Source organism: Vanessa atalanta, chromosome 22, assembly GCF_905147765.1.
Source record: "Vanessa atalanta chromosome 22, ilVanAtal1.2, whole genome shotgun sequence".
Taxonomy (NCBI): domain Eukaryota; kingdom Metazoa; phylum Arthropoda; class Insecta; order Lepidoptera; family Nymphalidae; genus Vanessa; species Vanessa atalanta.
Window position 1 is genome coordinate 4,432,235 of NC_061892.1, and position 17,018 is coordinate 4,449,252.

The following is a 17,018-nucleotide window of genomic DNA, read 5'->3' on the forward strand; positions in this document are numbered from 1 at the left end:
TGAGCCAATTTGGAGAGGATTGAATGAAATCAAACAACAATATTAATTTTGTAATCTTTCCGTTTGATTGTAGCTATCAAGATGTTAGATATAAGTTGTTTGTTGACTGCGTGATTTTAGATATCTAAAACTGATTATCAAATTGCATAAATTATCTATTGAATTTCTTTTTTTGGAGTCCATGCGAAATCTGCACAGACGACTTTGGATTCCAAATAAAATTAAAATTTTTTGAGGTTACATAAAATGACGAATTTTAATTGTAAGTAAAAACAAGCTGCTGCGGTTAACCAAAATTAAGAACAAGTTGGTGAAGCGATCATTGGTATAGACGTGGTATTGAGAAGAGAGAAGATCTGTTGTTGTCTATATTATAATAAAAGTAAAGTTTACATTGTATCTCATTCTTCTGTTTTATTTGCTATATCTGTATATATTGATTCTATATATATTCAATACGCTGGGTACCGAATTAAAGCTTCTCGTTTATCTGATTTTGACAAAGCTAATATTAGTTTTTTGTTTCTTGAACCTAGAACATCGTCTCAGAGATATGTATCGTCTGTGCCATTGGTGTTTTCTTTTTATTCTTATTTTGTTTTTGTTTTATTTCACTTTAATTGTTTACCTATATATTAATTAAACCTTAAGTTTAGGTTTTATATTTATATAGTTTCACCACGCTTTGAGTGTTTCGTTCTGAGAATAATTACAACATTGACTATTTTTTGGATAGGTACTAATTATATGATTGCTTATATGAGGCACATTATTATTTATTTTATTCATTTTTGTCTTACAGTTGGGTGTGGTTGTCAGTAACAGTATAGGGGTAGGGGTACTTCCATCACTTAAATTAACTAAAGTTAGATTAAATAGATTTGTTTTTGATTCAGTCATCGATGCTTCTGTTAAATTAGTTAGAAAATAATTAGATTTGAATAATAAAATTTTTGATATTATAATAAACTATTTAAATATAAATAACTGATGTTTTTTTCTTGATATATATCAAATCAAACAAAATTAATTTATTCAATACACTTACTTATTGATTATTTGTCAAATTAAAAACTACCACCACACCGGTTCGCTAGATGCAATGACATATTATGTTCGTCATTGTGGTCGGCCAGACCTACTCATTACATTTATATGTAATCCAAAATGGATATAAATTGTTCATATACTGTTTTCCTGACAAACATCAAGTGATTGGCACGACATTAATTCATGTATTTTCAAGGAAAATCAGGTAAAATATTTTTGGAATTACTCGATGCGGGATGTATTCAATCGATTGGCAAAAACGAAGCTTGCGTACACACATTCTTATTTGGTTAGTCGAAAGAATTCGACCAGATCAAATAGAAGATTAGAATTTTTGACAGTTTGTCTTTTTATCTGTTCGTATGTTACTGCTAATATCGGCAACGGCTTAACTGATTAGGATGCGGTTTTCATTGATGTACTGAAATAAGCTCGGGTTAACATATCAGGCTTTGTTTTATCAAAATCGGTTGAAAAATAAAAAAGATATACCTATTTAAAGAAAATATGTCTAAATACTTATTGTAAAAATGTCGTCAAGTTGATTTGGTTGAGGCTTTGTTTAACTATAGTCTGTAAAATGGTTCTGATTAACTGTTAATGCGTTAAAAAAAATGTAGATTTCGGAGATTTACAAATTACAAAAATATTCCTATGTAAGTTCCTATGTAAGCTCTCTTTGATGCAGCCGGACATATTTGCCTTTTCTTCTATATCTATACATATAATAAAATCGTAACAGATCGAAATCTGTATATGGAAGATATTTGAGAAAAAATATTAATAGATACTTCCAGTATATCTATTAATACAATAGAACAGACACAGTCTCGTGAACAAGACATTCGTAGATAATGTCGAAATATCGATAAAAATAAAAAACCATGGTAAATATCCAGTTTTAAATACTAATAGCAATAGCACACAATCAAGTAAATATGATTTTTTGGTCTGTTTGTTTGTTTGTTTATCTGTTCGTTTGTTACTGTTAATATCGAAATCGGCTTAGCCTCAATGATTTGGATGCAGTTTTCATTGATTTACTGTAGTAACTTTGGGCTAACATATACATTTATTTAAATCGGGATGTTATGGTATCAGGGCTGATGGGGTTAAAACCTTTTTAAAGAGTTCCAGGGGTATTACATTATCCCTTTGCATTTGAAAATAAATATATTATTAATATAAGTAGGTATATAAATAGGTATATGTTTATACACCGGTTCCTTCTCATTTCAAAAAAGTTTACGTTTACTTTTAAGCGAGTCCAGTTTCGAGTGCACATGGCTAGCCTTATGTGGCTCTGTCGTGGAATCGCAACGGCAAAAAAATCTATGCTTTAATCCCCGACGGCTCTACGTGTAATATCGTGTAATATACATTGCGCAGTTAGACAAATGCATCATAACTTTTTAACATTACAAGATTAAATTATGAATTTAAAACGTTCGGTTGTTTATGGTTTGGTTATTCTATGAAATCTATGAAAAAGCACTCAAATAAATCATCTATCTACAAAAAATAATAATTTGTCCATCCATTTGGGAACTACAATGCCACGACCGACGCAAAGATACACAAATATGTCAACCATATAATATCCCTACTTTTGAGGCTTAAAGTCAAGCTTAAAGAACGGAGTCGCGGTCACTAGCTGGTAATATAAATAAAATCTATCATTTTAAATAAATAAAATTTAAGAAGTTTTTTCTTTAAAAGCGCCTTATCGGTACATCACTTAGAAATTAAAAAAATATCAAACATAGTACCTATATTGTTACAAATGTTAAGGACTAAGATCTCCCGAGACTCCGGAAAGTACGTGGGTGGAACCCATCAAACCCAAGGATCATTGTCTTTGATCTTTTGCTTATATTTTAAATAATATAAATGATCTTCCTTATATTTTAAATGATACGCACAATATAATTTTGTTTGCTGACGATCGATATTTCTTCGAATTTTATTATGGTATTACGCCAATCAAACGACTGCCATTAAAAATGTTAGACATTATTGATACTAGAAAAATTCTCGGGATCTATAGATGTTAAACTGCAACGAGGCCCTCATATTAATGGGTTGGTGAGCAGAGTAAGCAAACTTAAACGCGAACTGCATTCCCGTTTAAGATAATTGGAATATTGACTGTTGCTTCTCAGTGTATTGCTAATGGGATGTATTTTCATTTTAATTTAATTAAATTTTATAACAGGTACCCAAAAAATGCTCAAAAAATTTACAGTCTATATAAAATATTTTTTAGATAATAGCATACTTTGGGAAATAAATGATCGCTTCCTGGCTGTTTTTAATACATACATTAATAACATTGTTAATAAGAAGTTCTTCTCAGGTCTGTGTTGTGTGCTGCCGAACTGGTGCAAGATTTTTTAACAGACAATAAATAAGTGTGATCCTATCATGCCTGTAGTCGTATCAATATTTTATTTATATGCATTTGGCAAAGTATTAGTGTTTCGTCAATCATCTTTATTCCAAATTTTTTACTTTACTTCACTTGATGGTATGGCTTTGTAGAAGCCCATCTGAGTACAGTCAGTACCACCCACTTATACGGTATTCTAACACCAAAAAGCAATACTTAGTATTGTTTTGTGTTCCGGTTTGAGGAGAGATCTTATATCATCTTAGCTCCCAAGGTTAGTGGCGCATTGGTGTGATGTAAGGAATTGTTATTATTTCTTACAGCGCAAATGCGGGCGATCATGACCACTTACCACCAGGTGGCTTCTTTGCCAGTCCGCGCAATAGGTATTGCGTATAAAAAAATCGTTAAGGTAAGTTTCAAAAATAAAATTGAAACGGTTTTACTTTCTGACTTTAAATTTATACTAATGACATAATCTTATACATTTTAATATAATATTGATAATTGATTTTAATTATATGATAAATTCTTATCATTTCAGTATAACATAGGCGCTATATATAAAGCAAATTCAGCAATAGTTACTAAAGCTGTTGCAAACTTGACAAAATGCTTCGCATTTTAGTAAATGTGTTAGTGATAGTATCTGTAAGTATAAATTAAATATAATGGAGTTTTATCATTATAGATGAAGTATAATTTTTGATTCATGTGCATTTTATAGTGAATTATTACCTTGTTCCTTTTGGTAAACAAGTTACATATGTCTCTACCAATATCAAGCCTAAAATTTCATTGCATTCCTCAAATCGATCAGTGATTCATTGTTGACTTTAAATCGCTACAGAAGCAAATTTTACTATCCAGTAAATAAGAATATGAATTTAATGCTGTTCTTGATTTGCAGGTTACAACTGCTGATGCGCTGCCGAATACTAAACTATTGAATGATGGTAACAGGATACCAATAGTGGCTTATGGCACGTTTGGGAAAGTAAGTACTGTTTAATCACATTTTAAATTATAAAGCAATCAAAATCAAAATATTCTTTATTCAAGGAGGTTCGAAAAGTAGATTCTACCGAGATGAATTTTATGCACGATTAAAATTTATACAACATTAATTATTTTTTGGTAATCAGTGTAATTAGTTGTAACATAAAGGCATTTTGAGCATTATCTTTTTATATTATTGTTATGAAGCACATTAGGATAATAAATAAGCAGGATTATATAACATTTTATCGAATGAAATTAGCTTAGACATTATTAAAAAAAAAGTTTCTAATAATATTCAACATCCCCATTATTAATAAATAATTACTTAAAGACTTATTTTAATAGACGTATGAAGTAGATATCATAAAACCAGCCGTAATAAAAGCTATTGAAGCTGGATATAGACACATAGATACAGCCGCAGTATACCAAAATGAAGAACAAATTGGTGATGCGATCGTTGATGTAATCAAACGTGGAATTGTCAAGAGAGAAGATCTATGGATTACTACCAAGGTAAAGTCTGTATTATACCATATTTTCGTGTGCCTTATATAATTTGTTTGGGGTTAATATGTCTGGGTTTGCGTTCTCAAAATTTTAAAAGTTGTATTTCACATTGTTATTCATTAGGCATATTATATTATTTTTCTTATTTTGGTCTTACAGCTGAGCTTAGACGTCGGCACTAGGGAAGGAGTGCTTAAATCACTTCAAACGTCTTTAAATAAATTGAAGCTTGATTATGTTGATCTATATTTGATACACTTTCCGATGAATCTGGTAAGTCGGTGAAAATATTAAGATTTTTTTTAAACTTCGTTAAATGTCGGAAATTTTTATGTCATATTCTTTTTAAGATAATCATGAGATATTTAAATATAATTACATGTAATTCATCGTATTTTATTTTTTTTACAGCGAAATCTTCAAGAACATGATTACTTAAGTATATGGAAAGGCATGGAGGATATGAAGAAGTTGAACTTGGCTAGATCTATCGGCATATCTAATTTTAAAAGTTCTGAAATAAACAAAATTTTGCTTAATTCCAAAATAGTACCATCTGTCAATGAAATTGAGGTAATAATTGTATAATTACACTTCAGACATATATAAAAATTACTCTTTTTGAATATTGATATATTCATTGAAATTTAATTAAAAACGAATCAAATAATAATGCAAACGATTTCAGGTAAATCCTAATTTCGTAGATTTGGATCTCGTAGCTTATTGCCAAAGCTTGAATATAACCGTAATGTCTTATGCACCATTTGGTTTCATGGCTCCACGACCATACTTAAATTATACAACGAGTATAACTTTCGAAAATCCGGTACTTAAAAGAATAGCACAAAAATATGGAAAAACTACAAGTCAAGTTGTTCTGCGATACTTGGTACGTATATTTGTTTTTTTTAATCGTGTACTTTGACAAATAATACAAACCAAAGTTTATTGTTTATATTATTTGCAAATGTGCACACTTTATCTATCTTTGTGTGTCTGGCAGCATGTTTGTCACTCTTCAAACGTCATACTACTTTACTGATGTCGGCGAAATGTTTGCAAATATTTTTTTCGACGCGGTCAACGCTTTTATAGTCTATCTAGAGATATAAAATAATAAAAAGATTATAGTATACCAATTTAGCTTTATCTTATCTGTACGTGAAATGCAAATTTATTAAAATTATCTGTTAACTAGTTACAATTCAATAGATAAATTTAAGATATAAACAAACTCAGTATCGCATTTATAATTATCTTTGTTAGGATTTATACATTTCGTTGTTAATAAGGTTTTTCCGTTTAATTTAGCTTCACTATTTTAAAATATTGCTAAATGTTAAACCTCTTCCCATAGAATTATGATGAAATTTCACATACACTTGGTGCTAATGATAAAGTAAAACAAACAGCATTTAAATGTCCCACTGTTGGGCTTAGAACATCTCTCATTTTTAAGAAGTAGTTTTGAGCTTATTCCACCCTGCTTTCATGAAGATTTGCATTCAACGTATGCAGGTTTCATGATATATTTACCTTTATTGAGAGCCGAGATGGCCCAGTGGTTAGAACGCGTGCATCTTAACCGATGATTTCGGGTTCAAACCCAGGCAGGCACCACTGAAATTTCATGTGCTTAATTTGTGTTTATAATTCATCTCGTGCTCGGTGGTGAAGGAAAACATCGTGAGGAAACCTGCATTTGTCTAATTGGAGCAGCGTGGTGGAATATGCTCCAAACCTTCTCCTCAAAGGGAGAGGAGGCCTTTATCTCAGCAGTGGGACATTTACGGGCTGCTAATGCTAATGCTTACCTTTATTGCTAAAAAACAAATTTCGTTGCTAAATCAAACCCATGAAAATTATCTTTGATTTTTCAGCTGGATCGTGATACAATACCAATCCCGAGATCAACAAACGCGGAACGAATTGAGTTAAATATTGACATATTAGATTTCAATCTCACTGAAAATGAAGTTTACGAGATCAATGAACTTAATGAAGATGCTAAAGTTTACGACTTTAACGACGAATCATTCCTCCCTGTATTTGTCGATTATTATGGTTTGTAACAATAATTTGGAAAACTATATTAAATTAATATTAACAGATTTGTTATGTATTCAGTATTTAAAATTTATTGATTTTGTATGAAATATCAAATTAAATGAAATCTGATGTATATTTGTTTTTATATTTCCTATATCAACTATGTTACTTACAACTCGCTTGTACTCGTCGTTTGTCGTTTTTATGGAGAACATATAACAATAAAGGCATATTATGATAGCTAAAGATTCTTATTATTCACAATAAACATTTTTTTTTGTATTTTTATCATACCATTTCGTTTGTGTTAAATTAAGTATCTCCATATTCTTGGCGGTCACCATCACCTATTTCTTACAATGTCAATAAGCCTTATACCAATAGTTACACTAGTTCACTCATGCTTTAAGCTGGGTTTTAAGAATGTATTCCGATTTGTAGGGTAAGCCTACCAGTGTCAGTACAGGTACAAGAGACATAACACCTTAGTTCCCGAGATTGGTGGTGTGAGGAATAGTTAAAGTCTCTTACGGTGCCAATGAGTAGTGGTGACCACTTAGCATCGGGTGATTTATTTGCTCGCATGTTTACCTAGATAACAACAATAAAAAGTATTTTGAGAAGCATCGGTGCAAGATGTGATAGCAAATTTTTATGTGATAGACAAACCACGCAATAAATAAAGTGCTTTTTACAAATAATCTCAAGCTAGAGAAAAGAAGAATTATGTCAAATATTAAAGGAATAGGTATGTTATTTATTAAATGTGACACCTGATTCGTGTTGATGGGACCAAGGAAGCTGATATTAAGATAAGTCAATAAATAATAACAGGTCATTATGAACATCCAGTCTCATTCAAAAAGGCTTAGCCTGAAATAAAATGAATTGTTTCTGTCTCATAAGAGTCGAAAAGATAGTTCTCAATCAGTTCTCAATGTTACTAGATGAATTTTTGATAATTTTATTGAGAATATATACTTTAAAGTTGTCCTATTTATATACGAGTATATCGAATATGAAAACGAACCTACTCTTGAAGGTAGATGACGTGTTCTACCTTCAAGAGTAGCTTCGTTGAGAACATAGATTTTTGTCAGTTGTATCTCTAAACTTCTTTTACAGTGTGAATCTTACTACCGGTTAGCATAATTATATAATTATACTATATTATTAAAAAAAGGGGAACTGTAAATATTTCATTATTTTGATTTCATTTAGTAAGTACATCATCCACAGGCATTCATTATCGTCACAAGGATTTCAATCAAGAGTAAATTCTATGATCTTTGCACCTAACATTAAAAGTATGTATAATTTAGTTAAAAACAAATATGATAAAGATCTTATTCGTATTAGGCTAGGTTCACACAGCAAATACAACCGTATTAGTGTAGCAATATAACCGAACCTTTTTGCTCCAGACATTAAATTCAAAGAAGAGGTAGAGAGAAATTGAATAAATTGCTTATTAGCTTATTACCATCACTAATTCGTCATTCCAAAACTGTCAGTTAAAATTTTATATTTAATAAAAAAATCAAAATCAATCACTATCAGCACCCTCTATTCATGGTGAAAGAAGCCCAACCTTTTTAGGGTCCTTTTATTTTCTACCAATACACATCGATGAATCTCTCTGTTATTCAAGAAAGTATTTTCAATTCAACTTTGATTTTTCATGAACATTATTGTCAGCGTAACATTTCGATTATATTTTATACCGATAATATTATCGACTATATCACATCCAATTTATAATCGATTATCTCGAAATTGGAATCCCGCATGAATTTCTAATCCGATTGACAAGGAATATTCAAATTACAACGGCTTATAGTTTCAAAATGAACTTAGACTAAATAATATATCGAATAATTTTAATTAAGTTTTATTAAGTACACTAAATTCCTCTAAAGTAAATTAATTCTAGAATTTCTGAGGATTCCTTAGCCTAGTGGGATATTTACGCTTTGGGGAATGTAAAAATCATAATTTGTCATTACGCACATACATAGTTTTGGCCACCCTTCAAAAATAACATTACTTTATAGGAAAAAATAATCTATTTTTATAGATAATGCAGAGAAAAGTATTCCATATTTTAGTTTACCTTACCGAAGTCTCGTCGTCCTTCCTGTTGTACAAATATTCAGTAATTAAATAAAAAATATCGTTATTCATCCTGATGCAGCTAGCTAAGGTAAAGTGTTGTATTTTTAGTATTAGACAATTTATTTCCAGTTCTCTGTCACCTATTTAACTCCTTAAGACTTCTGCTGCTTGTAACTCCCGCTTAAATATTATTGTTATTTGCCTGGATCACACTGATAATAGTTTTTATAGCTTAAATGATAAATTCTTATCATACTATAAAACAAAGTGCTGTATTAGGCAAATCCAGATTTTTTTACCGCTGTATTAAGAAACGTGACAAGATGTATCGTATTTTATATTTTTTAGTAATAGTGTCAGTAAGTGAGATTTTTTAATTTTTTTATTTCCTTACCTAACCGGTGTACACACTATTCTACCACGTGGTCGAGTAGAGTGTACACCGGTTTTCATGGGTACACCTCTCCGAGGTCCCGAGTTCGATTCCTGGCCGAGTCGTTGTCGAAAAATTTCATTAGTTTTCTATGTTGTCTTGGGTCTCTGTGTTTGTGGTACCGTCGTTACTTCTGATGTTCCAAAACACAAGTCCTTTAGCTACTTATATTGGGGTCAGAGTAATGTATGAGATGTTGTCCAATATTTATTTATTATTTTATAAGTTAAGGTTCATTTAAGTAACGGTTCAGAAAATATATTTATTTGTATTTGGAAACGGTGGAAGTTACAATGAGATTATGATGAATTGGTTCATTGTAATATACAATGAACCAATTCACAGACTCCCATTGTCCCCTACTGGGACATTTGTTAATGTCAATTTGTTATTGAAATAACTTGAAACAAATTTGTTTTTGACATTTACGTAACCTTCAAATAACAACCAAATTTGTAATGATTTAAGACATTTTTCTAGTGTAATAGTGAAGTTTTTATTCCACCCTATCCTTAATCTATGGAAATGTGTTTCAATGCAAGCGTCTTGCAAATGTGAGCCATTTTTAAACTATGGATCAAGTCCTGGTCAATAATTTTTAACTGTATAATTAAGTTTTTGTCTTATATCTACACCTTAGGAATGAAACATTCATATGTAGGTTATTTCTTATTAATGAAAATTGACACCGATTCTTCTGAGGTCTAACTATCGTAATTTCCGAACCGATGCAAATTTTTATTTTGATTATCAATTAGTAAATACTATCCTACATTGTTAAATATTCATTTGAATATTTATGTATATATATCTTAGTTTCTTTCTTGTTCTACGCTTTTCGATATGTTCATTTATTTAGACTTCAAATAAAGCAATCATTATCAACTAAGCGAATTCCCAATGAGCGTCTTTGCTAAGTGCTAAATATCGATGTTCCAAGACACTATATATATATATATATATAGCTATAGATATTGTATATAACGCCTTCCATTCCTTTAAAGGTGAAATTATCTTATCAAACTAAACTATATTTCATTATTCTCTATACTCACTATTTATAATAATTCTCGTTTCTATTACATGATAAAACAACATTTACAAAAGAATATATGCGTATGTGGGTGTTAATCTTGAAATAAAATAAAGTCTTTGTGTGTCTTCATTTGTATCATTAGCAACCCGTAAATGTCCCACGGCTGGGATAAATGCCTCCTCTCCCTTTGTGAAGAAAGGTTTGGAGCATATTCCACCACGCTGCTCCAATGCGGGTTGGCGGAATACACATGTGGCAGAATTTCGTTGAAATTAGACACATGCAGGTTTCCTCACGATGTTTTCCTTCACCGCCGAGCACGAGATGAATTATAAAACACAAATTAAGCACATGAAATTTCAGTGGTGCCTGCCTGGGTTTGAACCCGAAATCATCGGTTAAGATGCACGCGTTCTAACCACTGGGCCAACTCGGCTCTTTCTCTCATTTGTATCAGCTTACTTCTTCCAAGCCTTTCGACGGATTTTGATAAGGTTTTCTCTGATAGAAAGAGCGGTAAACAAAGAAGTTTTGTATGCATCATTTATAAATATTTTGTATAAAATGGCCCAGCAGTTTTTATCCGCTTACGTCACCTTATTGTCTAACGCTGGCTTAAAATTATGTGATGTATATGTGTGTGTAACGTGTATATATTCTAAATCACACTAATTATAACTGATTTTTAACATTCGCAAATTCTAAAAAAAAAATGGTTTATTTGCGGTTTAATTTTGCTCCACTTCATTATTAATCATATTTAAATTGGGCATTTAATACAGACTAACGTTATCGTTTAAACTATTACTTTGTATCACCATTTTAGAATGATGTGCATTAAACAAAAATCGTTCGCTGCGAAACGGGTGGTCCGATAACTAGCTGTAACAATAAAGTTACAGTTTGGTAGTTTTAATTGCCCAAATTTGAATCTATAAGCCGTGGACAAATTTCGATCAATCTATCACAATTCGATCATATTTCTCATTTTATGACTCACATAATAAGTATATCATTTTTGTTTAGCTAAGCTACTATAAAAAAAGAACCAAATGTCCTAAAAACTTGTGAAAGCTCTAATTTGCGAAAAAAAAACGCAACTTGAATAGAATGTCTCTTAACAATTGGTCCAGTAATTATATCTCCATGGAACCGAGATGGCCCAGTGGTTAGAACGCGTGCTTCCTAACCGATGATTTCGGGTTCAAACCCGGGCAAGTACCACTGAATTTTCATGTGCTTAATTTGTGTTTATAATTCACCTCGTGCTCGGTGGTGAAGGAAAACATCGTGAGGAAACCTGCATGTGTCTAATTTCAAGGAAATTCTGTCACATGTGTATTCTAACAACCCCCATTGGAGCAGCGTGGTGGAATATGCTCCATACCTTTTCCTCAAAGGGAGAGGAGGCCTTAGCTTAGCAGTGGGAAATTTACAGGCTGTTAATGTAATTATATCTCTATAATTTCTCGATTTTCAAATAGTTTTAATATTCAATTATAATCAAAAATTATTGTATACTCTAAGATTCGGCTATAATTGTAAGTGAACTATTGGATTTTCCATTTTTTTTTTTTAATTGCAGGTAATAAATGCTGACGTGTTGCCCAAAACTGTACTCTTAAATGATGGTAAAAGGATGCCAATTGTCTCGTTTGGTACTGTAATAAAAGTAAGTATCGTTTGTATCATGACATCTAAGTAGATTACCCTTGCTTTATTTATTAACTAACACTAAGTCAAAAATGATTTGAGTAGTTGCATTTAAATAAAAATAATTTCATAATAATAAATATTTTTTTGTTGAAGCGTAGTTAAAGAGATGTTTGAAGAGAGTTTTAATTTGTATAAAAGTTAATGTTATACGGGCCGCCTAGCTATATAAAAACTAAAAACTCGCAGGATCGATCCTGACCCCTTGGACTATTATCGCTTCCACTCCTAACACAAGTGATAAACTTAAAAGGAGGGGTAAATAGGAATATTACTAATACCTTAAATGATTTCATGCATTGCTAGTACTATTTAAAAACAAAAATAAATATACCTATTATTTTATATTATTATTATATACCTATGTATATTAAACGTAAATAATTGGGTTGGCCCTTTAAATATACTGCTAAAATGAACATAACGTTTACAAGAAGTGCCGAAACAAATAGTTTTGAAATCGTAGAGAAGTGTATTATTTATTGTAATATTTTGATTTTATTTATAAAAAAAGTTCCTTCTAGCCACCATATACATGTGTTCTCATAGAAGTAGTGAATTGTATTAAACTCGAATAGATATAACAGCAACTAATGATTAGAATGTGAAACAAAAAGGTACATTGTAGCAGGAATGCCATCACTATTGCAATAAATATAAAAAACAATACTATTTTGATTATTAAATTGTTTTGGAATCGCTGTTTTATAATACATACTATCAAGTTTCATGATACATATGTTGTTCAGTATAGAGTTCGAGGTAACTTTTACTTATGAACAATTATTGTAACATATTATCTTATTCAGTTTTTTTTTTTATTGATAGACACAAGAACTATATCTTTTAAAAACTGCTGTGATACAAGCCATTGAATCTGGATTTAGACAAATTGATACAGCCGCAGCTTATAAAAACGAAGACCAAATCGGTGATGCGATTCTTGATGTGACCAGTCGAGGAATTGTGACGAGAGAAGAATTATGGATTACTACGAAGGTAAAGTCATCGGTATTCACTAGCGCGTAGTTTCTCAGAATTTCACTTTATTCATTCGCGTTAAAAGGATTGTTCAACTTGAATATTCTCACTTTCGATGGTAACTATTCAACGCAGTTAATAAAATAAAATTATTGAATGATGCATTCGTCAAAAATCGTGTCAGAATTTTTCATAAGTAAAAATTGAATGTAAAAAAGAGCGAGCATACACCTGAAACTTGAAACTCAAAAACGTGATATTCTTAATATCATCTTCAATTCCTGTGACTTTTTTTTTATTAGGTATAATTCTCAAATGCTCATAAAATTAGGGCAATACCCAAGCGCACGGCCTGATTCGATGACATATTTCTAGGAATGTGAATTGAGTTCCCTTCTTGATACACAGAGTACGCTTTTATTTTTGTACCACCAAAGCAAATTATTTTTGTAAATAACAAATAAAAACAACCACTTTATCGCTTTAATTGAAAAATTCATTACACAACTGGTATAAAGAAATTGTTTGCCTATTTTGAACATAAACAATTATCCACTCCTCCGAACCCCGGAATCGGAATATCATAATATTAGCTGTTGCCAAAATGTTACTAGTCTTTTCCTTAAATGATTTTGGGACACAAAAGGTTATCAAGTGTAATTTACATTTATGTAAAAATTTAATTATTATCAGACCTTTAGCGAAAAATAGTCTCGTAACTGGTTCTTATATCTGTAATATATCTTTCCAAATTGGCGATTGACTATTGACATTAAAAAAGCAAGAGATATTGGCTTACTTAGGCAACTACTTATTGGTATTTTTTTATTTTTGTCAACGTTACAAAAACAAAAGCTGTATTGTTTTAACTAAAACTAGTTTGTCGATCTAATTTGTTGTGAAATCTTCGAATATTATTCTTTTAAGAAATAATATCACAATATCTGTGTAGAAGACAGTTGTAATCTTTGAAATTTGAGTATATGCCGTATTTTTTAATAATATTATTATGTCTACGATTACTTAGTTTTGGTCAGAATAACCAGTAGAACTAAAAGTAACTAATCTATTTTATATATTTGGCTTTTCGAAAGTATGATTATACTTATATAACTTTAGATATTAAGTAATTTCAATCAGTTATATTTTCATCTTTTACTTCAATTTAAAAATAATCACACAATCCATGTTTATATGCAAATGTATTAATTAAGTTTTAAGTTAAAGTATTCAAATAGATTCTGTCAAAATGTTTCTACTATGGAAGAAAAATCAAGAACTCGATGAGAAAATCATTAAAGAAATTGTAGATTAAACAAATCGAGGAGTGAAAATGATTTAGTTATGTTTCGTTGTTACTTAAAATCCGTTGATTTATAATATTTTTACTTTTTTTTAAATGTAGGATTAGGCTGGAAACGTCTGTAAATAAAACCATAAATGCTGAAAAGTTCAATACAAAACAAAAGATCTATCACATAATATATCCTGTGAACTTGTTCTTTGATATAATTATTTTTTATTTTATAGTTGAACTTAGACGTCGGAAACAGAGAAGGAGTACTTCCAGCCCTTCAGGAGTCTTTGAAAAAATTGAAATTAGATTATGTAGACTTGTACTTGGTACATTCGCCTGAAAACCTGGTAAGTTCATGTAATCGTTATAGAATAACAAACATTCAAACGATATTATCTTAGGAAGGTGATTAGTTAAGCAATTCTGTGTCTTATTTCTTATAAATGACAAATTAATTATATAAGAGAATTAGAAAATTACTTAAATAACACCCACTCAACAAAGTTAATTTGTAAACCCACAAACATTTAATAACAGAGATCCAATAGATAATATGTTATCTTTTAAACAGGCGTTAATCCCAGAATATGATTATTTAAGTGTGTGGAAAGGAATGGAGGATGTTAAGAAATTGAATTTAACAAGATCCATCGGCGTTTCTAATTTCAACAGTACCGACATAAACAGAATTCTGGCAAACTCCGAAATAGTGCCATCTGTTAACGAAATTGAGGTAAAACTTTTCATTTAAAGTTAAACTACATTTCATTCAGAATTAGTATGAATTATATAATTTATCTTCTTTTTAAATAAAAACTTTATGTCAATGCTATAGAAATCGGGATAGGACCACATTGGACCGAACACTTTTGTGTTAAGGAACATCAATTTGGCTTCATAAACAAAAATGATATGAGAACCAGACAACCAAAGAGAAATGATTTGAGAACCTCCTCATTTTAGCAAGACATGTCACTATGTGCCTAGATGGCCCAGTGGTTAGAACGCGTGAATCTTAACCGATAATTGCGGGTTCAAACCCAGGCAAGCAACACCCAATTTTCATGTGCTTAATTTGTGTTTATAATTCATCTCGTGCTTGGCGGTGAAGGAAAACATCGTGAGGAAATTTGCATGTGTCTAATTTCAACGAAATTCAGTCACAGTGTATCTACCCACCCGAATTGGAGCAGGGTGGTGGAATATGCTCCATACCTTCTCTAATGTATGTAATGTAAACAGGAAAGTTCACAATTTTTATCTTTTCGGACAAAAAAAAAAAACTTTAATATCCTCTTACTCATACTCATCTATAATAGATTTAAAATTAATTTAAGAGTTATATTTTCATTTTCAGGTAAATCCTACTTACACAAATTCAGAAATTATAGCTTACTGTCAAAGTCTTAATATAACCGTATTGTCGTATGCGCCATTTGGTTTCATGGTACCCAGACCAATCGAATCTAACATAACATCTACCTTCGAAGATCCGGTATTAGTGAGAATAGCTCAAAAATACGGAAAAACTAGCAGCCAAGTTGTTCTGCGATATTTGGTATGTATTTATATTTGATTTGTGTATCTGTAATTATTTTCAATTAACGCTTTAATTTTTAACTTTAAACCAAAATATACTTTATTCAAGTACACTTTTACAAGCACTTTTGAATCTTCATTTCACAAACTATGTATATTAAGTGAAGTTAAAAGTAACAAGATGAGAGCCGAGATGGCCCAGTGGTTAGAACGCGTGCATCTTAACCGATGATTTCGGGTTCAAACCCAGGCAGGCACCACTGAAATTTCATGTGCTTAATTTGTGTTTATAATTCATCTCGTGCTCGGCGGTGAAGGAAAACATCGTGAGGAAACCTGCATGTGTCTAATTTCAACGAAATTCAGCCACATGTGTATTCCGCCAACCCGCATTGGAGCAGCGTGGTGGAATATGCTCCAAACCTTCTCCTCAAAGGGAGAGGAGGCCTTTATCCCAGCAGTGGGACATTTACGGGCTGCTTATGTAAAAGTAACAATGTTACACATTAACACTTAAGAAATAATTTATGTTTTTATTGTTTATAACAACGCTTCATTTCTCTTATTATTAAAAATTAATTACGTTTTCAGATTGATCTTAACACAATACCAATTCCAAGATCAATAAACACTCAACGAATTCAGTCAAATATTGATTTATTCGATTTCCGTCTCACTCAAGAAGAGATTTCGTCGATCAATGAACTCAATAGAGACGTTAAAGTTTACAACTTTGACCAAGAATCCCTCGCAATATTCTTCGATTATTTCGGCTTATAAAAATATTTTATGAATATGGAGTCTTATATAACAATTAGTAGAAATAATAATTTTCTGTTGATTTAAAGAGCTAAAGAAGATCTATAGATAGATATTAAATTATATTTACGAATAAATTCTG

At 31.0% G+C, this 17,018-nt stretch overlaps 2 protein-coding genes across 2 annotated transcripts; both read left to right on the top strand.

The window, feature by feature from the left end:
• Positions 1-4,051: 4,051 nt before the first annotated feature.
• LOC125072586 (aldo-keto reductase AKR2E4-like) lies at positions 4,052-7,129 on the top strand. The gene is made up of 7 exons (XM_047683217.1): positions 4,052-4,090; positions 4,350-4,436; positions 4,787-4,957; positions 5,111-5,224; positions 5,363-5,524; positions 5,640-5,843; positions 6,835-7,129. The coding sequence occupies exons 1-7, from the start codon at positions 4,052-4,054 to the stop codon at positions 7,024-7,026; spliced, it is 969 nt and encodes a 322-aa protein (XP_047539173.1). The 3' UTR covers positions 7,027-7,129.
• Positions 7,130-13,038: 5,909 nt separating this feature from the next.
• Positions 13,039-16,897, top strand: LOC125072587 (aldo-keto reductase AKR2E4-like). The gene is made up of 6 exons (XM_047683218.1): positions 13,039-13,062; positions 13,129-13,299; positions 14,812-14,925; positions 15,150-15,311; positions 15,936-16,136; positions 16,709-16,897. Exons 1-6 carry the CDS (start codon positions 13,039-13,041, stop codon positions 16,895-16,897), a joined length of 861 nt encoding a protein of 286 aa, XP_047539174.1.
• Positions 16,898-17,018: the final 121 nt, after the last annotated feature.

What these genes read in the sequence shown, in the direction of transcription:
- LOC125072586 (XM_047683217.1), top strand. Translation starts at nt 4,052, where the DNA reads ATGCTTCGCATTTTAGTAAATGTGTTAGTGATAGTATCT. An exon ending in CTTATGGCACGTTTGGGAAA is followed by an intron (nt 4,437 to 4,786) that starts GTAAGTACTGTT and finishes TTATTTTAATAG; the next exon opens with ACGTATGAAGTAGATATCAT. An exon ending in TACACTTTCCGATGAATCTG is followed by an intron (nt 5,225 to 5,362) that starts GTAAGTCGGTGA and finishes TTTTTTTTACAG; the next exon opens with CGAAATCTTCAAGAACATGA.
- LOC125072587 (XM_047683218.1), top strand. Translation starts at nt 13,039, where the DNA reads ATGTTGTTCAGTATAGAGTTCGAG. An exon ending in AATTATGGATTACTACGAAG is followed by an intron (nt 13,300 to 14,811) that starts GTAAAGTCATCG and finishes TTTATTTTATAG; the next exon opens with TTGAACTTAGACGTCGGAAA. An exon ending in CATCTGTTAACGAAATTGAG is followed by an intron (nt 15,312 to 15,935) that starts GTAAAACTTTTC and finishes TTTCATTTTCAG; the next exon opens with GTAAATCCTACTTACACAAA.